The sequence below is a fragment of the Aythya fuligula genome, chromosome 4 (assembly GCF_009819795.1).
Source record: "Aythya fuligula isolate bAytFul2 chromosome 4, bAytFul2.pri, whole genome shotgun sequence".
Classification (NCBI taxonomy): Eukaryota; Metazoa; Chordata; class Aves; order Anseriformes; family Anatidae; genus Aythya; species Aythya fuligula.
The window spans coordinates 13,051,824-13,075,527 of NC_045562.1; the positions used below are offsets into that span (position 1 = coordinate 13,051,824).

Here is a 23,704-nt window from a genome sequence, read left to right on the forward strand (position 1 = left end):
AAGGAAAGCTCCTCTACCCAACCTGCTAGAAAAGACGCAGGCTTCCTGGCTATTTAATCTGTCATCAGCATACGCAGAGAAAGCAGGGGAGAGACGAGAGCATTTCCCTGTTTGTATTCCGATCACAAGTTTCCCGAGAACTTTTAACCAGCCGGTATTTTTAATCTTGTCAGAACTAAACTAATATTTGTGAGCGTGGAAAGGCTGGGGGGACGGGCGCAGTGCAAATGGGAGAAATGTTTGTTGTCGCTATCTTTAACTTGAGTTTTTGTTTGCTGCCAATATTGTTCGTCAGATCAGAGGCCAGATGTAATTTGGATTAAGGGAGAGAAGAAACACTGAGCTCTGTTTGCATGCTGCAAATGAATGCGGTAACGCTGCTTTGTTTCTTAACAGGAAAAGTGGGACCCTGGTGTAGAAAAGCACTTGGGCATGTGCTTTTCTTTGGGGAGCGACAGTCATATAAGGCCTTGTAACCCAAATGGGATTACAGCCTGTACCCATACCAGAGTAGGCTGCAGAATAAGAGAGTGGCTTTATATAAATATATATAACTTTTTATTTTTTTTTCCTCCTGCAGAATCAAAATGAATGGCGGGAATATTAAGTACTGTGAAATTACAAACACAGAAGCGTTTCTCCAAACTAGCAGGAAACCTTTTCCCCCAGCATGGTGTGTTTGCCTTTGGGAACAGTAAGTCAGGTGTTTAGCTGGGCAGACCAAATCCTGTGTAGAGCTTGTGAAAATAATTATCTCTACATTTCCAGCTTTTTGTTTCGCCGTGCTTAAATATGCACTTAAATTTCACTCCGAAAAATCTGAGCCAGAACATCATTTCTCTGGGAAAATTGCATATAATACCTAATTAAAAACATCATCCCACACTTTTCTTTTAAAAGTACATCTACTACCGTCATGCCTCTAAATGTAACAGAGCTCAACAAGTCTCTAGCAGCCAAGAAGAGACGTAATTTAAAGGCTATTTCAGCATTTGATTAAGCACACAGTGATAACTACAAGCCCATGCCCTGCAGGCATGACAAGAGGCAATTATGTTCTGAGGTCAAAAGCAAGGGGGAGAAAAAGCGCAAGATTTTGATGACTTACTTAATTTTCCAGCTCCTGAAATTAGCAGAGACAAAGAAGTTCTAAATCGCTGAGATAAAATCCTGTCACTGACTGTGACTGTTTCTCCCTCTCACTTTGCCCTGCGTAAGCTCAGGAACATGGGTTGCCACCAAACGGCCGCAGTTAGAAGACTCAAACTGGCACACGATTAAATGTTAAAAAAGAAAAAAAAAAAAAAGTGTTTTTCAATTTTTTTTAGGTTCAGCTGTCTGTGCTAGATTGATGTCTGCACATAGGATCCTGGAAAAAGGCACCTGTTTTCCAACGTAGTGAGCAGCCGTCAGCTCTTCTTGACTCCCAGCCAACAATTAGGTCACTTATTTAGGAGATTAAATAAGGAGCTCAGTGAGAGACTGCAAAGATAGGGAGCTGCTCAAAGGAGAAAGAATGGATTAATGAATTAATACAGTCGTGCTGTGTATTTCACAGATGGGCTTTGATGTATCTTATTTCATAGCAAGAAGCACACGCAAATAATAATAAAAAAATCTTTGCTCCTCACTGGCAAACCAGTAAAAATGATAAAGTAAGATTATCACATAGGGACACAATGTCAACAAATGTGCTTGCAAAGGAGATAAACAACCAACCTCAAATCTCTCTTTGGAGTATTTATTGCAGATATCAGGGTAGAAGAAGGCCACGTGGAGCAACTCATTTGACAGAGAATGGCAGGATAGAAAACATGCACCATTGATTTTTCCTATTTCATTGTATTACGGTGTTTCGTTATCCTTAATTCCTGATCCAAACAAAGCTCGTCCAAGGTGTCACATTTATCTTCTGCCACATATCCAGGACATAACTGTTGACTGTGTGATACCACAGTAAGGTATCTATAAGCGAGAGCTGTCCTTCTGATAGCAAGTGGTTGAGTGACTGTGTGAGAAACAAAAAGGTGAATTTCAGTATATAGCAAGCCACATCTGGAAACGTTTGCATCCATCCAGGTATTCTTTAATGGGAAGTAGAATATGAGCTGTTTGGTTTTCCCTTTCCCATTCCCATTGACATTCATGCAGTTTTAGTAGATAGATGCCATAAAGTCTCACGTGCATATAGAACATACAAGAAATGTGCTCTCACATCTGGTACAGAACTGTGTGCAATAGCTTTTATTAAACCTCTGTATTTTCATTTTAACTGTAAAATCCTCCACTAGAAGCCGTAAGTACTGCATCATCCTTGTTGATAGACTTGCTGTGAGATTAGGACACTGTCTTTGCCCTCAGATAAACTTCTGTTTTAATGAAACCATATTGCTGGTAGCAGCTCCTGATGTCCTATTTCTAATAAAACATGAGAGTTAAGATTAGCTGCATACGTACAGGATTGCTCTTTGACAAATACACCAGGTTTGTGTAAGTGAATTCCCAGTCAATTAATTTCTATGATTTTTAAGCAGGGTTTTCCTCAGCCGTTGTATCTTTAATGCCTGCCTTCCTTGACAATATAGCATAGTTACTGCAAAAGAGGCATAGGAATTAATGGCAAAAATGCACTTTCTGAAGCATGGTGACCAGAGGTTTGAGTTTTTTGTTTTCTTGTAGTGGGAACTGCAAAAATAAATTAATTTTAGCAGCTGTCTTTGTGGTTATGGTAGTCCACAGACACATCCACAGCCCAATGGAGCAAGTGGCCAGAGAGGAGCCTGCTCTGTTTTCAACCCTTTGCTTTTGCATAATACAGAACTGGTCATTAACCTCCTAGAGAAAAGTATCCAAATTCCCCAAGAAACTGGCCAAAACTTAGTCCCAAACAGCTAATGTTAGCTGTATACCTCATTGTGCCATTTTCTTGGCACTTCATAGAGTCCTCTAAGCACACGGCAGTAGGAGAGAGTACTCTTGGCCTCAGCCTTCTGCCAAAATCTGCTCGAAACCACCTGCCTCCCATACCTCCAACCTGCTCAGGCTTAGTACAGAGCTAGCAGAGAGCGAGCTCACCGCAGCTCCTTCCTGAACCTGAAAGTTTCTGGTCAGCAGTGGGCCTGTGATCGCGAAAGGTAATGCAGGCAACTAGAAACTCTTCCCTTTTGCCATCAAGTCAAGCGTTGGGCTTTTTTCTTTGCTCAGATCTTGTCTATGCCTCCACGTCCTGTTCCTCCTCCACTCACCTTGTAGTTGGTTAGTAATATCAAGCCAAAGATGAGAACGAGGAATTACATCTTAGAGGTTTGTGCTTTTTCTCCTGGCTTTCCCCTTTCTGAAACACGAGGATTTGGTTTCGCTATGGGCTTATTGCATTAAACAGATGTATGGTGCAATAAGAGACCAGGGCAAAACTGTTACTCTAATCTCGGGAAAGAAGCACATCCTCCATGATCCAAACCCCGAAGCTATGGTAATTGGAGAAGCTATTATCGAAGAATGAAATGCATGTCTGTCTCAGGAGTTTGGCAATTAGTCCGCAGCCCTACCACATCACTAGTATCTGCTTTTAGAGTAATCCCCGCAAAGGCACAGAAATGGAAAGGTTCATCTGTCCGATAATGTGGATCTCAATGAGACAATTGACAGTAATGGGATGTTGCACAGGAGTTAATGTAATGTGCTGGATCGCTGCCTGCCAGACAGACAGACAGAGGCAGCCTTCATCCAGCTAAGGGGTACGCAAACAGCAGTGCACTCTTTTTCCATAAGGAAGCACGGAGTTTGTGCACCAGGTTGAAGTTTTATGGGAGAAGACATTGATTCAATGGCACATTGTCCCTACAACTGGAAACCTTTGTGGTATGGGGTTTTCATCCTTGTAGAATAAGGAAAAGTAGGGGTTGGCTTTTGTTTCGGCTCGTGGCCAGCACGTTTGGCTGGGAAACAAGTAGTTGGTTCCCAGCTTCACCATGGGATTTCTGAGAGATCTTCTGGAAGACACGTAACGCTTCTGTGGCTCAAATGAGAGTGACAACACGTAGCTAGTTCACGTGGGTGTGAGGGCATCGATGCATTCACGTTGTTCAGGCTGCTGTAGATCTTTGGATCAAAGGGACTGTGGAGATGAGAAGTATTGCTGCCTCTTGTCTTTCAAGTTTGTGTACTAACACTTTGGGCTTTGTGTTCAAGGCATCTCAAAGCACGTTTCTTTGTTCATTGCCAACACGGAGCCAACTTTTTTTTTTTTTTTTTTTTTTTTTTTTAATAAGATTTCTGATGTCAGTTTAAATGAGCTTCCCGAGCATGTGGCAGTATCGAGTGCACGTAGATCAGAAAATATCACTGCGGGTACCAGACGTCGGGGTGGTTACCAGAACCTGCAGGCCAGCCCCTGGCACGCTGCAGGCGGTGCTGAAAACCCTCTGGCACCTGTGTGTGTTCTGAGGACCTGGAAAAGGACTGGGAGCAATGCAGATGTTAGGGCAGCTGCAGTCATGCTGAGCAGGTGGGATCCCGGTGCTTGCGTTGCTCATGGACAGACCATTTCCCCCAGCTGATCAGGCACAACCCAGGGCTGTAATTTTATATATCAAAGCCTTTCACCTAGCAAGCCGAAGTAATAACAACGCCGGAGTTGCTGTTTACCTCTTTCAATATGGTGTTTCTAAAGCTCTTTACAAAAGGGATCGTTTGTGTTTTTTGTGATGAGAAAAGCAAGCAGCTGAGTGGGGAAGTGATTTCTCCAGGTGGCCAGCAGGCTGGGGATCAGACCTCGCTTCTGCAGGCCATATCACGAGGGTACCAAAGCTATCCAGAGCACATCTCGGTACAGCATACAGACAAAAAAAATGCTGCTAAATGTCATTCTGCTTTTAATCCTCCTATCAGCGTGGAAAAGTAAATGTTTGCTGTGTTTCTGTGTTAATCCTTGCAGCTTTCAGCCGAGCCCCGGTCCCCATGGCTGTGGTCCGAAGGGAGCTGTCCTGTGAGAGTTACCCCATCGAGCTCCGCTGCCCGGGAACAGATGTTATCATGATTGAAAGTGCCAACTACGGGAGGACTGACGATAAAATCTGTGACTCTGATCCTGCTCAGATGGAGAATATCCGCTGTTATCTGCCAGATGCCTATAAGATTATGACTCAAAGGTATAGCATTTAATATTCTTTGTTTGCTGACTGTTGTTTTTTTAATCCGGTATGTACACACCAGTTTGTTTCTGTGTTTGCATGAGAAAACGCAGGTTCTTAGTGTCTGTGTACGGGCACAGAATTACAGCTATCGTTGCTAAACTGTGCGTTTACCAGAGTAGGTCAGGATCAAACAATATAAATAACATTTGCGGTAAGTACTGCTAATCAGCCCGCTTGATATCCACAGACTCTCGATGTTACCTCTGAAATGCCTGTACACCAGTGCTGTTCATGAATATACGTGAAGTCTTTCTCATGTGCGCCTTTCTTCTGCTCTGCTGTCTTTATATAGGTGGTCAGTAATTTCCTTTGAAGTATTAATATTTTGCGTTCAGAATAACATTTTCAATTTTCTAAAACACAAAGGAAATTCTCCAATGCTCATCGTGTTGCCAGCCTCAGTTTTAGGTGGGATCTGAATTTGTAGTCAAGAACTTGTTCAGGGTTACTGCTTTTCCAGAAGACTTACTAAATTTCTGTACAAATACTAATGCAGTTAATTGCTAACGCTGCATCTGAAAACGGTAACTGAGGTACGTTCCACGTGGATAGACTCTTGTAGTGCAAAGCCAAGGCCTAACAATTTATTTCAATCTATAATATCCTGGTTATGGAAAGCCTTTAAGTATTGCTAAATTTTTCAGGATATTCTTTGGCACAAGAAGTGGTGTGGGAAGGATTTCTAAGTCACAGTTCTTGATATTTAATCACATTCAGCGTGCTTCTTTTAATAACTACGCACAAATAACTATTCAGGACGTTTTGCTATTAATTAAATAGCAATAGAAATGAGTGTTTCAGGATATTAATAATAGTATCGACATAAGCAAAGTGCTGCTAATTGATGTCATGACAACAGTGTTTGTATGGTGACCTAATGGCTAAAGCAGTGCAAGGTTTTAATGGAGTTTCTTGCTATAGTTTGTTGCAAGATAGTTTGCACTAAAAATGGAGTTGTGTGAGCAACAGAAAAGAAAACATGAGTTTCATCTATATTTGACATGTTAATGGATATTTTTGAGTTCCCTTCAGACTTGCTCCATGTCAGAGATTTAGAACCCAAGTTGCTGAGAGGTCTCATGACAAATGTGCTCATTGCTGCAAACGGCTTGTATAAGCCCATTTGACTTGGCACTCCTTTATGTCGAACCCCCCTGCACTGCTGCTTCGAGTCCTGTTTGTAAGACTGTGATGATTGCTTTTTCAAAACGTGTGGCAAGGGTAAGAACATGACATCATCCAGTGCCTTGAATTCAGCATGGTTTTAGTAGCATTACTGTAATTCTCCTGTACAGGTTGTTAGTGGCTTCAAGCAGAAACCCTTTATCATCTGCATATTGGCAGAAGAAAACCATGTCATCCCCTTTGTGGGGCCATTACAAAGTATTAATATATATATATATTTTTTTTATATATATGTGGTAATGTCCTCCAGGCACTAGCTTCCCAGCCACACACAGAGCTCTGCAAGCTTCTGGTCAGTTCCCATGCGATGCAAAGCTGCAATAAATGTTGGCACCTTGCTCAAGGAGAGCACGTAATCATACTGTGTGCCCACAGTGCTGGGATGAAAACTCACGTTGATTACTTGGCTCTGCACACTGTCACTGCCAACCCAAACTGCTTAGCAGAGAGCTAGCAGGGAAGCACACCTCTAAGGCAGAGCATCTCTGCTTTCCCATTTAGGCAGGAATGACCAGTGAGGGGGAGATTTCTTGCAAGGGAAATGTGAATCCCTCCTGGCTGAATATTAATATCCTTGTCTAATGCTGTTTTTCAGTAAGGACTCTCAGGAAAGGGTGGTAGCTCTTTCCATTTAAGTACGTGATGATCAATTTTCTTGAAGAAGTGCGCAATCATGTTATTAATTGGGTACTTGTGAGTTTCTTGAAAGTAAATATGACCTGCTTCTAGTTAAAAGGCAGGTTAAAAGGGGAGGGGGATGACGACGACACTCCATTTTGCATTTATATGCCATTCTCATTTCTCTTTTATCTCCATTAATTCAAAGAGTTGAACAAAATAATAAAACCATTAAAATGAAATACATTCCTAAGATGCGAACCAGTCTGCCAGTTCACAGCTCAGCATATGCCTTATAGCTGAGCATCTGAAAAAAATAGCCTAAAAGGAAAATCCTGACAGCCTAGTCACTGTGACATTTTCTTCTGAAAGCCTCTACCTGCAAAATTAATCAATTCAGCATTATTTAGGTGGTTTTGCAGATGAATGCAGGTTTTGATACAATTAACTTGTCTTTGCTAACGCGATAGAGTGGGGGCAACGTAACCCTCGCGGTAATCGAAGCTGCCTGCATATGGAGAGAAAAAACATACGCACAGTGCATGCTTATTCTGCATTGATTAATTATTGCATTCACAAATACACGGTCCCCCTGTACGTTTTATAATAAGTTTTCTAACTGCTCGCAGTTTTTAATCAGCAACATTGTCCAGTCAACCTACAGGCATCCTGGCGTGGCTTGCAGGGAGGAGAAGAGTGAAAGGTAGGGAAGAAAAGCGTGTGTCTGAGAGACGGAGCTATTAGTATGTGAGCCAAGGCTGCGAGGGAGCAGATTTATGGTAGATATTAGCAATTTTTCCCCCAAGGACTCCTCTCTCCTCCCCAAAATTGAGCTGGCATGCTCCTTTCTTCTGTATGTTTATTTAAATTAATTTTGCAGACGAGTGCATGGGGTTATTTTGAAAGGGAAAGGCATAAATCTGATGCTGTGTTTGCGGAGCCCCCTGAGCAGTGAGAACACAAGGAGCTCTTGCTGCAACTGTTGCCCTGAAAATCGCTAAAATCTTCAGAGTATTTCTCTAAGTAAAGAAAGTTTAAACAGCTTGTAGGGAGCTATTTGATAGGAAATTAAATCTCTGTGGCCTATTTTGTTTTCAAACTTGCCGGCTCTTCCTTCCAGCGTGAGAGCAACAGCTGCCCATAAAAGCTCAGAAAGAGTGCTTTATGGACTGGAGTTATTCTGATATAATTAGAGAAAAATTATTTCATAGCATGTTTGCTTTGGAGCAATGTCTTTCTGAGGACTGTAACAAACAATTAAATTCTAACCAGGCCCATTGTAAACTGTGTGTACAGTGCCATGGGAGGCTTCACCATGTTCTCCCTTGAGCTGCTATGCCACAAAGTTAACGTGTCATCCATTCAGACAGCCAGAGTCCTCCTCAAACAATGGGGAGAAGCAGCCTCCTATTCCCATAAGAATCGCCTTTGTGTTTATAAATGTTAACACTGTCATTTACTCTATCAAAAAAAAAAAAAAAAAAAAGAAGAAAAAGAGAAATAATTGCTCTCAGCATTCTCTCTTGCGTTTCTTGTGGATGCTTTCTGCCAAGGAAATAAGTACGTGTCCCAGACAGATAAAACCAGCGTGGCTCTTTTTGCGTGCTCGTGGTTTCACTGTAGTCTTTGGAGCTAGTCACTTGTTAAAACTGACCCAAAAATTCAAGGCTTCAGCTCAGGCAAGGGAGTTAAACGTTTATTTGCCTCCTCCTTGATTCGGACACACATGCCAGCATGTGCTTCTCTTTAGGCACATGCTGAAGTGTTTTGCTGAGCAAAGATCTGCCCATGTAGTTTCCCAAGTTAAAGCCAATGGAAGGAAGCTGGTGGGTGGATCAGGCTTCACGTGGATGTTCGCAGAACTGCACGCTGCTGGTACCACCTTTGTTTTTAACTGAGTAATTTGAAGCAGACCGTGTTACAGAGCTTTTTGTCCTTTCCTGTCAGCTTTAACCTTGAAATGAGGGGGAAAGTCTGAATACACACACACACAAAACAATTACGGTTTTTGCCTTAAAGGCAAGTTCAAAGCTTTCTTGTTGCTTTCTAGATATGAGGAAAAAAATGATCCTTCTCTACCCCAGCTGTTGTCCATTGCTCTTAAGCTGGAGGAAGGAGAGGAGAAAGGAGAGAGGAATGAGACAAAACCAGCAGGTGTAACAGAGGAGCCAGGGGAGAAATATTCACAGGTCTTAACATCTGTTCCCAAAATCAAAGCCAAATTCTTTCTCACTTTTCAAATTCTTGAAGGTAGAAAATTGGAAAGCTCTTGCTAGGGAACTCTCGTGTATCGCTCAGGCACTCAGAGCTCAGTATGCCAACGGGACCACTTGCACAGCTTCTGCAAGTCCCGTTTTTTGCCATGGTAGTGTGTAGAGAAAGGTACAGCTCCCCCCACAGAGCTGTGTACCATCTTCTCTGCTGTGGCTGTTTCTGGTGCCATTTGCCCCCCCAGCCACGTCCCCCAGCACGCTGCAGGGGCTGGGCCTTGCAAGTGGGCTTTGCATTTTACCTCTGTTGGCTGAGCAGAGAGAAAATTTCTAGTTGCTGAGCTGCAGTTCGATAGCTGAGGTAGGTTCCTTCAGGTTCAAGTCTAACATGCACGGTTTGGTCCCTGTGGTTTTTGTGGTGGCATTGCTGATTGCTGATGAGGTGTGTAAGTCAAGACCTAGAATATTTAAAAAAAAAAAAGAAAAGAAAGAAAGAAAAACACAACAACAACAAAGAAAGTCGGTGAAATTAAGAGCGTAAAAGTGTTGTCAGCTCCTAGATGCTCTCTGGCTTCCCGTGAAGCATTTGGGGGCCTGATACTTTTGGGTGAGGAGGGGCACTTGTCATTTCCCTGGGAGCTGGAAGGATGCTGGCAGGCACTTTGTACAGGGTGGGGGAGAAGAAGGTTGTACGAACCAGTTTGCATTACATTGCAGAGATTTTTCATCTCCTGAAGGGCTGTGCTTTGTTAATGTTTTTGGTTGATGACCTGAAAAATGCAAGAGTCTGAAACGACTGTCATTATTATTGTAATAATATTGCATCGCGTGGCGTGCTGTTATTGATGCTATCAGCGCCTGCGATTTTCAAGGCGCTTCTCAAATGCCAGTGATCTACTCTTGTTTTAGGAAATAAAGAGGCTGGGTTATCTCTGTTTTACAGGTAGAATAATTCACGTTAATCATTGCTAAAGCGTCTGCTGGTTTTGATCGTGCCAATTTTGGGATGTTCTCCTAGAATCTTTTATGTAAAGCAGCTCGTTCTGTTAAGCACCCAGAAGATGCTCAGGACAAGCAGAACTGCAGACCTGGAGGCTCTGCCTCGTGATGTGATTACAAGGCCATCAGCAGGACTGAATGAGCAGATTTCGGCTGAATTGCAGCACACTTGTGTCAGGCCCTAAAAAATGGATGGCGTATTTCTCAGAAAACTGCACCCTGCTTAGACGTCGTCATCACCTCTGACTCAGACACAGAATGCCCCATTTGATAGGAACCCCTCCGCCTTCCCCTGCATCCTGAGTACATTTTGTGAAGACTGCCAAGATACTACTCATTTTTCTAAATTTGTTATTACACAGATGGCATGGGAAGTGGATTTCTGAAGAACTGAGTTGTTGCAGTGGGAAGCTAGGCTTTTCTCTCGCTGGGAAGCATGAGTCTGGCTCTTTGAGATCACCATATGAAAAGCATCAATATGGAAAAATACTCATGTTTCAGTTAAAGCAGTGTTTTCTGTAACCAGTAGAAATGAACGGGGAACACTGAAGCTCATGTTCATCAGGTTTTGACTTTAAATCCTAGAAAACAAACCTTACCACTTGGTTAAGCAATCTATTTTCTTGCTGCGCAGGAAGATAGATTAAAAAGAAGCAAAGTCTACTAATCTCATCTGTACCTTGACCCTGGGACAAGGGCACGTACGCTATTACTAAGAGGAAAAAAATAAAAAAATCAAATGCTAGTGGAGCAGTGTGCACTGAACTGTTGAATCACTCTAAAAAAAGATCGCTACTTCCCAGCCTGTACGGTCTTAATTTATCCTACCTCTTCCTTTCTTGAAAACGCTGTCAGACCAAGCAGGAGTAAATTCTGCAAACGACAGCCCCCTGGAATTGCCCTGGTATCCCAGTAAATCAGGGCTTGTCAGCCCCAGCATCTCTGCTGATTGCAGCTGCCATGGTAACAGATGAGGAGAAGGTAGTAGTTTCGGAAGGTAATTAGGTTCCAAACCATGGAAGGCTCTGTAGATCAAAAGTAATGCCCTAGGCTTCCCCAGGTACCAATTGGTAGCCACGGCCAGCTATAAAACACCCCACTTAAAAAAATAAATAAATAAGGAGACAGTCGCAGTGCGCAGTGGCTGCTGGTTTTTGGTAGCTGTTGGGATGTGACTCCAACGTGCCACTGTTTGAAGAAATAGAGACCTGAGCTGGCAAAACACCAGGCAACTGTCCCAGGGCTGTTTCAGTTTGCCAGCTTTTTGATTTTTTGGTTGTTCCCCCCACCATCCGCTGGCCTGAACCGACAAATGGAAGACGTAGGGTAATCTCTTGGGTAGCTCACGGCTTGTAGAGGCCTCAGAAGTGCTGAAGGTACCAAGTGCTGGCATCTGTGCGGGGAAAATCCAGGTTTGTTGCTCCATCCATTACTCTGCTAGTGTGAAAGTGGCCGGCTCAAGCCTGTCAGAGGGAAGGGACGAGCTAACCCTTGGCAGCCTGCTGCATGTAGCTCTTGCCGGTGGGAGAAGCCCTATGAGAAATGTGCTCCTGTCATCTGTTTTTTTTTTTCTAAACATTTGAGGCTTGTTGAGAACAGCTACTAATTTGTACCCGGGGAGGAACCGTGGAGCGGAGATGGAGATGTTGCTGACAGTGGAGTCTGCCAGTTGAGACGTGTACTGCATTCATTACCACGTTGCAGGAGGTGGGTGCAAGCACACAGAAAGCCTTCCTGTAACTGCACGGAGGGCAGTGCAGGAACGGGCTGCTCTAGGCCCTCAGGTACAGTCCTCCCCTATTGCTGAAACAGGTTCTGTACGATTATCTCAGGTGCCCAAAGTGCAAAACCTGAATTCAGGCACCTTCATCCTGACCGTAGCACCTAAATTGCTGAAGTGATGAGCAGCGAGATGCTTCTGCTCAGTCTTCATACACCTTTAACCTACCTGAATGTGGTCTTCAGAGGGCTGGTCTTGTTGTCAAAAAGATTAGATGTATTTGGAGCATTGCACAACGCTGTGTAAGTCTGTTTGTTTGTTTTTCAGGTTAAACAGACTTATACTACCTTAAAATAGCCAATAAATAATTTAGTTTGAGCAGAAAGATACCTGGGCGCTCCTTCTCCATTCAGTCTTCTAGCTAGAAATAATGGCTAAAGGGTTGTGATGAAGGATGACTCTAAAGTCATCTATATCATGTTTTGTTTTGCAGTGGTGGGTTGAGGTTTGTTTGTTTTTTGGTTAGTTGGTTGCGTAGGTTTTTTGGATGGTTGGTTGGTTTGGTTTCTTGCTTTGTTTGCTTGTTTTTGCTACAAAAGAGCTCAGTTAGTCTGTTCCTGAGGTCAAAATCGGGTTTATACACAGGGGTTTGTCAATTCCCTGGGATGTTTCAAAGCTTTTATTCAGTAGATTTTTCTGATTGCATCATTTTTTGGGCTGGTTGGTGCTTTAACTCTTTATTCCATCTGCAAATGGGTAAAACCAGCAATGGCCTGCATAGCTCACCCTCTCTATATGTGGGTGACTGGCATTTCTGCATTTCTCTGCAGGACTGCAGATGCTTTCTGCAGACCTTACTCTCACCTTCGCACACCAGCAGTTTGGCAGCCACCACAGGGCTTTGCATTTTCTGTGATCACTCTGCTGATACCGAATGCTCGTGAAGCTTCAGTGTGCTTGCCTGCGTGATGATGAGACACAAAGAGGTGAACGATGGCTGTGAGGCACAAATCCTTCACTTGCCAGCGTCAAAAATACGGCCTGGCGCAGGCAGGGTTCCTGGATCATCAGTTCAACGTGGCCCCAAAATTTAAGCGTGAGTTTTTGCTAGTGGGATGAGCCGAAGTTTATTTCAATCTCTTTGGGGAAAAGAGGGAATGAAAGGCTTTTATTGGAAGCAGTGACCCAAGGAAAGGTTCTGCTGCCATTATGATTCAGGAGAAGGATTTTATGTATCAGTAAGCAGCGCGTACGAGATGCCATGCCGCATCTGTGATGTAAAAGAAGGGCAGGATGTGGGATTTATGATTAGAGCCATCTTCTATGCATTATGCATAAGATAATGCATTGGTGTCAGTTATATACAGTAGAAGCCTTAATTCAGCTGGAGTCCTGCTGACATCGTAAACTGGGAGACAGCGAGTAGTTTATGGGCAGTAGTAGAGCCTCTGGACTGAATTACGGCCGCAGCATTCAGTCTGTTACCGAGTGTTGCAGTTCGTAGTAGGCAGTATATTACAGGCTTTTACTCAGAGTAGGACTGGTGACAAAGCAGGAAGAACTTTATTGCAGAGACACCGAGAGGAATGGGAGATGGAGTTACGGGCAAGAGAAATGTACGAAGCTATAAAACTAACGCAAGGGATGAAGGGGGGATTTGGAGCTGGCTGTAAGGAAATAAGCCAGAAAGAGAATAGGGTTTCCCTCTGCACTCACTGGTCTGCCCTAGTGCCCTGCAAGGCCCAGTCCTGCCTGCTTCGTGAGGCAAGACATGGCATCCCTTTGCAGGCAGGTACACTGACTGTCTCGGCTACCCCCACTCCTTCTTTCACCCTAATCCTTTGTAGTTAGAGAGGGGCTTTCACCCGAATGCCCAAGACCTTTTCCATATCCTTTCTAGATTTTCTTTGTTAGCATTACCTGTAATTGCTGGGTGTTCTCGATATCCACACAAATGCCCAGAGCCTTTCTGAATTTCATTACAGCCCTGGTCTTGACTTCCAGGAGCTCTGTGTCCAACAGGATAATAGCTTAATATGTGAAAAAAAAAAAAATTGGCGATGTCAGGTTTTAATTTCGCTGCTGTCCTCCTCATCTTGTGTCCTCAGACCGAAGACAGAGGTACCCGAGCTACCTCTTCCATTTCCATTCATGAGCTTGTACATATTTGTCGTATTACTTGTAGTGTATTATCTCCAAGGGAGGAAGTTGTGATCTTTCAAATACTTATTTAGGGGAGTTGTTTTTGGTTTTGTCATGAGTGTGTGAAGGTTGCCATTGTTTATCTCTGACTGCCCTTTAGTTCTGCCTTGCCATGTTTGAGAGAAGACGAGCTGTACTGTACACTGCCTTCCAGTTTGGGCTGCATCATCTACCCATAGAAATGCAAAATATTATTTTTATTACTTACACTCATTTTTTTATTATTATTTTTTTTCCTGTGAAGCCTACTCATATGGTGAATGTTTTCTTTATCTTAGGCACAAAGAAATGCACAGAGGAGGGGAGTAAAAATTGTTTGTGATAAATACAAGACTTTGAGGCCTCCTTGGAAAGCCTGCTTCCTCTCTCACTTTCCCAGGTGGCTTTGAATTGCGCAGCAAGTCCCATTTGACTCAGTATTACAAACCACACAAATACAATAATGTACTCCCCCAGATGTCTGTTCCGTTCCTGATAAATGATCGGCTCATTTGGCCACTTGGAAAGTTGGTGGACCAGGGTGTGTGCTCAAGTTAGTACCTTGAATAATCTGCTGGATAGTTGAGGGTTGGCTGTGCAAAAACAGACGAGTGATTTTTCACTGTTGGCATTTGTAGGAGCAGGGAAGAAATCCCTCTGAAATGTGCCTGTGTCGGAAGTGTTCCTTGGCATCCTTCTGAATTACTGGCAAAGCTGCAGACAGCTAAACACAGGCATATAATATTCAAGAGACCTTAACAAAAACAAAACCAAACCAAAACAACAACCAGAAACCCTAACTGCATACATACACAAAGAATATAGGTCACCTTCAACGCAGTGGATTAGACCAAGCTCTGGAAAATCAATTTCAGTTGATTAGTTGCACTTGTAGTTAGATGTAAAGAGTTAAAGTCAGGCATCAAACAATGCAAGCTAATGCCTGATGTGTTGGGTTGTGATCCCGAAAACACTCATGTGCTTGTATAACTCTGCATGTGTGAAAGGAGCTGTTTGAAGCTGATGCAGAGGTAAGAGAGCTTAAGGCAATCTCTGCAAAGTTAATTTTACTTTATTTTTTTTTTGTCTGGATCATGGCCAAAGAGTGATGGCACCTGATGGGTCATCTCTCTGAGTAGCTGGAAGTTGATGGGACGTACAGGTGACTAGGCAGCCACCTCCTTCCCTACAAACCGCATGTGTGAGCAGCTTTGCAAGCCAAGGGTGGGTGGGTGGCATCCTACTGTCGTCACTTCCCCCATTTCTAATTACTGCAGTCCTCTATATCCAGAGATGGCTGGAGTGAAACTCAAGTTGTTGATTAGTTAAAAACCAGAAGAGCAAAGGGAGCGGAAGGAAGGGGATGAAAAGTTTCTTTGACATTTCTCGAAAGACATCTCATTGCATCAGCTTATGGGCTCAGTTTCAATTAACATCGTGTCCCCCTAAGGTGTATTTTGTCAGGAGCCTTTGGGTGGGAGTACCTTAGGGAAGGCCCATACATTTGTGCTGGTATTAGGAAAGCGAAATAATGTCCTTTGTTGTCTTAACAGCGTTTCTCAATAGCTTAAATTTTAAGAGTTAAAACACTTAAAAGAACTCATTGCAGCCAGGAGCCTGACTCCCACTGAACTGGCATGAGTCCCAGGTTCCCAGTGTCCAGAAATTTCTTTTGGAAATGGAAGTTCACTCTTAAGTGGCTCTAGTGCCTTTTAATATTTCACTCATGATCTAATTTGGATCTTAAGTATACCAATTTGGAAACAGCCTGCCTGACATCAAGCTCTGAGTTTTTAAACTCGTATGGTTTAATAAGATTAGCTTGCTGCAGTTCTGATACAGTCTTCAGTGAAATCTCATTCAAATTAAGAATCAGTCAGAGGGGAAGCAGCCTCAAGCAGAAAGCAGGAGTGAGGTGGTGCCAAAAATCAGGGCTCCAATAGGCCCTGTTGTCTCACCCTTCAGTGAGAGCAGAAACCTTGAATTGCCAAATTAATGCACTGAGGGGAAAAAGTATAATTAAGAAATTAAAAACAAATATCCCCCTTTTCAGCTGTCATCTTTGGAGATGCACACAGATATGCACACTTAGAAACTATTACTATGGTGAAAGATAGTAATGCTTTTTGAGACTCTATAATATGTATTAAAATATGTGGGAACTGAGTTCATTTTTACATGTCCGCTTGAATTATCAGTAATAATTCACAAAGTAGAGCATGGCCACTAAAATGAATGAATAAATAAGCGAGTTTATGGAGTGTTCCTGCCAAATCTGTGTTTTTGGGCTCTCCTGCATAAAAGAATTAATTCATGTTTTTTAATCATGTTAGTTTCTTCCAGTGTTTCCTTGCATTTTAGGAGCTGAACATCTCCACCATGAATTTAATTTCCTCAGTGTTGGTATGGGAAATCCTGATTGTGTAGCCTCTTTTGACCCAAGGTTGCATCTTAATCCCTTCCTCCCAGGGGCATACCCTCAAGTTTGGCAAGTACTGTGCAATTTTCAAATGTGTACCATATTGATAACATGTATATGGAATTAGGGCCCTCCTGGTTCTGATTTGAATTCTGAGCATGTCGGGCATTTTTTGTTCTTCCATGAAGAAGAAAATTCTCAGCAGAGTTTCCATGCATAATTTCATTCGACTGTTTCAGCAAGAATAAGGCAGCTGTGGAAGAGGAATGCGAAATCAAGAGCCTGACACTTTTTGAATATCACAAATTTTATTAAGGATCTTGCAGAGAGGAGGCAATCTATAGGACACATGCATGGCTTTGGTCGCAGTCTGGTGTTGCTCAGCTAGAAGAGAAACAAAGCAGCAGTAGCTGCAGCACTGATTTAAAGACATGCTTAGCACTGGCAGCTGAAATGGCTGGAGTATTTAGTCATGACCACAGATAAATGTTGAATAATCTTTGAGGTCTGCTGGGAAAACTACACAGCAGGCTGTAAGCAATCCAAAATATTCCTAGCGTGCATTGAGGATAAGTTCCTGGTCCAGGTATTAGACAAACCAACTAGAGGAGAAGTGTTACTGGACCTGGTGTTCACTAACGTGGAAGAGCTGATTAAAGAGGTCAAGACTGGAGGCAGTCTGGGCTGCTGCGACTACACCCTGGTTGAGGTTGTGATCTTGAGGAGTATGGGCTTGGTGAAGAGCAAAGTCACGGCCCTGAACTTCCGAAGAGCACAATTCAAGCTATTTAAAGACCTAGTTGCTGAGATCCCCTGGAACATTGTCCTCAGGGACAAAGGAGCTAAGCAGAGCTGGAGACTCTTTAAGAATGTTTTCCTCAGAGCACAAGAGCTCTCCACCTGCCTGCATGAAGAAGCGGGCAGGGAGGGCTGAGCAAGGCCCTGCTGGTCAAGCTGAGGCCCAAGAAGGAATCAACCCTTCTCTCAACCCTTGAGCCCTTTCCATCGTATTTTCTCTCCTTTTTGCCTTCGAGGAGGGGAAGTGAGAGAGCGGTGTAGTGGAGTTCAGCTGCCCAGCTGGGTAAAACCAACACAGGGAGGGTTTAACAAGAACAAAATGGTACTGAGATGTTTTGACCACACGACAAAATAGGTTTTCTATTGTAAGAGAGACCGAGATTGTCAGAGCTGTGTCTTTTAATGGTGATGGAAGTTGTCCTGTCCTACCTTCAGTGCCAGCTAAAAACATGCTTATACACAAGCTGATCTGCTGAAGTTCATTGCCATATAATGTATCTTGGGTGTCTTTGTGTGGAAAAAAAATGTTGCAGCAATGGTTAATTTGCTCACAGAGCAAGAAGTAGCAAGTAATTTATTTTCCTGTAGGTTGGCAGAAGTATAAAAATCTAGTACGGTTGCATTTAATTATTTCTTCTCTACTTTTTTCCTTTCCAGATGGCTATTGCCATAATAGACCATATACAGTATGATGTTTTAAATATATGCATTTCTTTAATGTGCAATATTTGGCATGTTTGTGTATACTTCTTGTATGACTACATATATGTAGAGAGGAAAGTACAGCAACATGTGCACAGAAAAATAACAAATGACAGCCTCTTTTAAGAGGAAACTTCACGATTTGTGTCTTTCACTTACACAAAGTAGAACTGATTTAAAGTCCGGAAGCAACGCATATCTCTTTAGAGGAGAATTAAAGCCAGTATCAACATTCAGAAGACCCTAAAGGTCTTGCAGCATGCTAGCAAATCCAGATTGTTATGTTAAGTATCTTTCAGTGATTTGTTGGTCACCTGTTTTTCTTTCAAACCGTGAAGCAAGTAAGGTGCCCTGGATACCTGTTAAACTTGTGCTGCTCTACCGCATGTGTTGCTGAAAAATTGCTGTCCCGTGCAGGTGTCATGACTTTCAGCTCAGCACCTCCAGACTTTTATGACTGCAGATCTATGAATTGACACAGTGACCGTATCTGCTTGTTTTTCCTGTGGTGTGTAAGACCATGGTTCACAAATGGGGTCCAAGGGAGCTAGCTCCATAATGCGCTCAAGGATATAGCCTTTGGCTTTTATCATCTTAAATTTTTCAATCTTATCCAAACTCTTTACTTTATTATTATCTTATTATCAGGCAGTGGAGGAAGCCATAACTCTTGCTTTTAATGTTTTCTATTTTATCCTGACTTAATCTGCTCGATTCTTTCTTGCTAGGTGCTTCTCAGAGTCCTTCTGCTCCCAGGTGACCAACACATTTTCTCTGAAACCATGAAACCCGTGCTGTTGCATATTTCTGATTAATCTTTGTATCTGTTTGATGTGGTTGCAGGGACTTTCACTAGACTATGTGGACTTCTGTCCCGAACTTCTCTAGGTTAGCTGCACTTTGCCAACTGTAGGCAGAGCACCCTGATTTGCAAGCACTGAGGTTCTGTACTGTTCAGTACAGCCCTTGTGTTGCTGCAACAGCAAATGCTTTCCACAGGGATATCACCCTGTATGCCAGGGAGGGCAGTTTCATGTTCAGTGATTTCCCATGACCAGCATTATAATGAACATTGGATGGGTGGGCTATCTTTGCATCCAGATTTGACACCAAACAGATTTGACGTCAATCTCTACGTTGGTGGATATATAACATAACTGGTGAAGAGGGTAATTTCTTCAGTGTTGCATGGTCAGCTATTATAGAATTATGTTAACATTTTACAAGGACAGCATTCACTCCCTTTGATCTTTCCACTACGCAGGGAGGCAAAACCCCTGAGTTTTGCTGTGCTTGTGGCTCTATACAGCCATCAGAAATAGATAAATCCATGCTCATATTCTTGGCCTCGGGCTGCGTTGTGGGATAGTGAAAGCCGTGAGACAGGGGGATGTTCCTGCCATTTTATTTCAGCTTAGAGTTAGTGATCATGCTTCATTGAGGCTCTGAGTAATTTGAGATGCAAAGCAATCAGGGCAGCAGAGCACGGTGGAAAGTATAGGACTATACATACAAAAAGCCAGCTGAGTTTGTAGTGGTGGAGGTGTGTGCAGTGGTCACTAAAGTATCTAGTGGTGCTTTAGAATATCAAGAGCCTGGATCCGATTCTGGCAGGGCTGCAGTATTTTAAATAACTTTTTTTTTTTTTTTTTTTTTTTTTTTATCAGTGGTTCAGTTTAACCAAGAGCATTGCCTAAGGGGCAGTGGTTAGTCTGCTGAGCAAATCTTTGCAGGATCCAGCCTATTACTTCTGAAGATCTTTTGCTGCAGATTTCAGGAGCCCACAGAGAGGAGGAAGAGGGAAGAAAAAAGCACAGGGCAGTAGGGAGAATGAAAAACATTTTAGAGTGAAACCTTAATTTGAGGAATTGGCTTTTTTCATCATGTAGTAAATTCATTAGTCATGTACGATGAGGAAGTTGATTTATGATTGTTAACTATATTGAACTGATGAACATAGCTTCTTGAAATTTAGTGGCCAAATGAAGGCCTCTCCAGGCATTAATAAATTAGACCACTTTAAACAATTTAATTATTTATCCTGTGCAAATGGGACAGGATATTTCTGGAGTGATGTGTGTATTGCTTTAGATATAGTTTGGTGTACACGTGACTAAAGCTCTGTTTGTAATTCCTACCAACCAATTGCATGGAGTGGTAGAGGATGGGGAGGGCCTTGGCTGAGACTTAAGAATTTTTAGTTTTGGGGGATTTCCTTAAAAATAAATAAATAAATAAATAATCCTTCTGATTCAATCTAGGGCTCTGTTTGTTTGCTTCCCATAAACTCTTACCAGCTTCTGTTTGTAAAGGAGTTAAAGGAGAAAAAAGGAAGGCTATGCATAGCACAGGATGTCTGCATTAAACCCCACTATCATGCATATGCACTGCTATTTTTATTGCTGTGGTATGCAGATCTACTGATCTCCTATCTTGATAGGCCCTGTGTATACGTAATTCCCCACCTGTGGACTTTATAACATCAGTGTAATTTTTTGTAAGCGATCATGTCAGCCAGTCGTGCCATCTCCAAAGGAAATGACTGCACTGTAAGTGGCTCATCCTTAAGTGCTACCCTAACCAGAAAGAGAAGGAAATAATTAAGACAACATGAATTATGTAAAACAGACTTGAATAAAGAGTGACAGAAGGGTTGGCTTTGACAGCTGGATGTTAAATGAAATTTGTTTCTGTTGTTATAGATGCATTGACTGTTTTTAAATGTATAATTTATTTAGATTTATTTAAGGGGTAGAGGGAAGAAACAAGAAATCCCTGATGCGGAGAATTGAAATAATGAGTTGTTATACACACATAAATAGTCATTACGAAATATTTTATTGGTCTATTTTTGCTGTATTTATAAGGGCATTTTCAGACTCCTTGAGCCTGCATTTTACATCCACACAGATACACTGCATTTTATACAGCAATCCTTACTGCGTGCTTAATTGAGTTAATAACGTGAAAAGTGAATACTCCTGGCTCCTCCAGCTTGGCTGTGCTGAGAGAATGAATTTATCCCGTAGGGCTCTATCTCAGGCTATCTTTATTTCTCATACCTTTAAGGAGGCCAAAGCTGTAGGTATGGGAAAACTTTCTACTCAAAGCCACAGGAACTTCTCTATGAAGTCAAAACCTCTGCAAAGTACTTAATTTACATTACAATGGTGGGGGGAAGCAGGGCTGGGGAAAAAAGGGCCATTTCCAAAGAAAGCCTTGGAATGTTGTCTGTGGTGCCATTGATCCTCTGGTTAAAAACCATACAGTGCTTTGTCATTGTCCAGCATGCTGTGGACCAAGAATTAACGCAGAGAGGGGAGAAATGGTTTCTGGGTTTGTTAGACTGTGTCTTGTCTGAACTCATGTGCTATTTGCTAATGACTTTTCCACTTACAGTATATGCAAATGCATGCTATTACTATAAATGTTAATCTTGATAATGATTTTTGAAACCCAGAGTATTCAGCATCCCCTACTGATTTCATGGAGATTTAACTAGACCAGCGCTCAGGACACCGTGAAGCAGGCAGTTGTGCTATAATTTGCCTTCAAGGCAAATTCTTCCCTTCTCTCCGATCCCTGCTGTCACTGATTTAGTAGGTTTCACCAGATATAATATTACACATCATGTTATTCTCTATTCTGTTTTTCTGGCATCTGAATATTGTGTTAGAGCTCTTGGATACCCTTGGGGCAAGTGGCAGAAGTTTCTGCGGTCCTAACCGGCTGGCTTGCCAGCACTGTGCTTTTGCTTTTCTCAGTGCAAACACCTTCCGGGGTTTTTAATGCATAATATACCCGTTCAATGTAGGAAGATCTCTATTTTTGTGCCTGTCCGTGGCATTTACTTTTCCGTAAGTTGTTTAGAATGAATTGATGTCACTGATCCTGCTTCTGCTGATCTATTTTGTTGCAGATGTACTTCATGCTTCTGATTGCTGCTGACAGCAGGATTGTGTGATAGTCTGTATCTCTGGGTGATCGCTTAATTGTCTCTATGACACCCGCAATAATATGGTCAGGAATTTGTCACTGCAGTCATGAAAATCATAAAACGTGGTTTGCTTGCAGATAATGTTGTCACACACAGAACTCAGACTTGAGCTGCTTCCTTTTCTATTTTTTTTTTTTTTTTTTTTTTTTTTATTTCCTACTTTACTCTTGCACAGTAGAACAGAACTAATGTACAAAAATACAATTTGGCATACAGGGCAAAATAATGCTATGGTGGGGATCTCTGATCCCTTTTCCAGTGCGGACACACCCATGGCAAGCTCAACAGAGAGGAAAAAGGGCTCGTTCCCAAACTCTCCACCTCTCATCCTGATTCCACCCAGAAACATGCAGTGAATGGATTGCTGGGATAATTCCCATTCTCTTTTACCCTAAATAGGAAGGCACATACCTGCTCATGTCAAGAATTAAGATGCAATAGCAGTATCTCATGGCTGTGTGTACCTCTGTTATCTGTATAGGTGACAGACAAATGAAAATTTCTGCAGGGCATTGGGTGCATGGTCAAAGCCTCTGGCATTTCTAGAGGTTCATATTATTTTCTTCCTCGTGTGCTTTCTTGGAAACAGCCTGAAGAAAACAGACTTCCCCTCAGTTGAGGTTCTCAGTAGCTTCTGTGTTTTGAAATGAGAGCTGATGCCATTCATGTAGTCTTTCCTGTGATGAAATGGCTGTGTCTACATCTATGCCTGGATATAGCGTGTTGGCTGAAATGTGAATGCAGCGTGAGAATTATTCTTTAATAATCCTTGTTCACGTGACTGTTACTGTTACATGGAAAAATACTCTTTCAGCTTCAGTGTTGCATATCAAGAGACAAACACCTTGTTGAGATTGCAGTCCTGTGAGCAACTCCCAAGGGGCTGGAGGGAGTACTGTATTTTTTTTATTTATTTTTTGCCATAACTGTTGTGACACTTGAAGGTTACAGACTGCTTACCGAGATTTTGTCGCCAGTGCCCTTTCTCACTGAGTAAATTCATGAATCCAGGATGGATCCTTCCTGTAGCAGAGATGATGAGTTTGTACTAGGTTACCAAGGAAGGTTATCAGCAGCATCGACTGCGACCACTCACAAGCGGCACATGGAGCCTCTCCCAGACCTTTGGCTGGTCCCTGTGGCCACATGAGAGCTTTGCATCTCCACAGAAAAGTGGCTACTGAGACCAGAATGGGCAGGAAAGCTGGTTGTGACAGGAATCTGCCACATCTTATAGGAAAACGCATTTTGTCCGCTTTTCTGTAATGTGAAGGCACTAGGTTTCAGGCCCTATGGAGCGGCAACTGCTGAACAAAGTAAGAGAAGAGCAATTCCTCCTCTGCAAGCCATTTTCATGTGTGCTTTGGATCAATAGAAAGAATGAAACACTTGTCAACACAGAAATCCTGCAAAGAATGTGTTGAGGGAGGCTGATGCTGTAGTTACCAAAGGAATATATTTGTCTCTCTGCTTTCCAGAAGCCAAAAGACTGTTTCATTCAAGTAACATAAAAAATACGAAATAAATGTACTAGCAGATCAAATTCAGATTACTGAAGATGACTTCTGTGTGCTGAATCAATGTTCAGATGAATGTTATGAGCAGAGAGAACTCCCCTGGACAGCCGTTTGCAACTATTACTGCCAATAACCTTCAATTTCTGTTCAATTTTTTGCCTAC

General features: G+C 42.5%; 1 protein-coding gene across 16 annotated transcripts in view; it reads left to right on the forward strand.

The window, feature by feature from the left end:
* ADGRL3 (adhesion G protein-coupled receptor L3) overlaps positions 1-23,704 on the forward strand; it is a 509,872-nt gene that overhangs the window by 237,237 nt on the left and 248,931 nt on the right. For all 16 annotated transcript variants that reach the window (XM_032186442.1, XM_032186447.1, XM_032186430.1 and 13 more), the window contains exon 4: positions 4,937-5,150. In XM_032186442.1, coding sequence (XP_032042333.1) covers positions 4,937-5,150 — 214 coding nt within the window. The remainder of the gene's footprint in view (positions 1-4,936; positions 5,151-23,704) is intronic.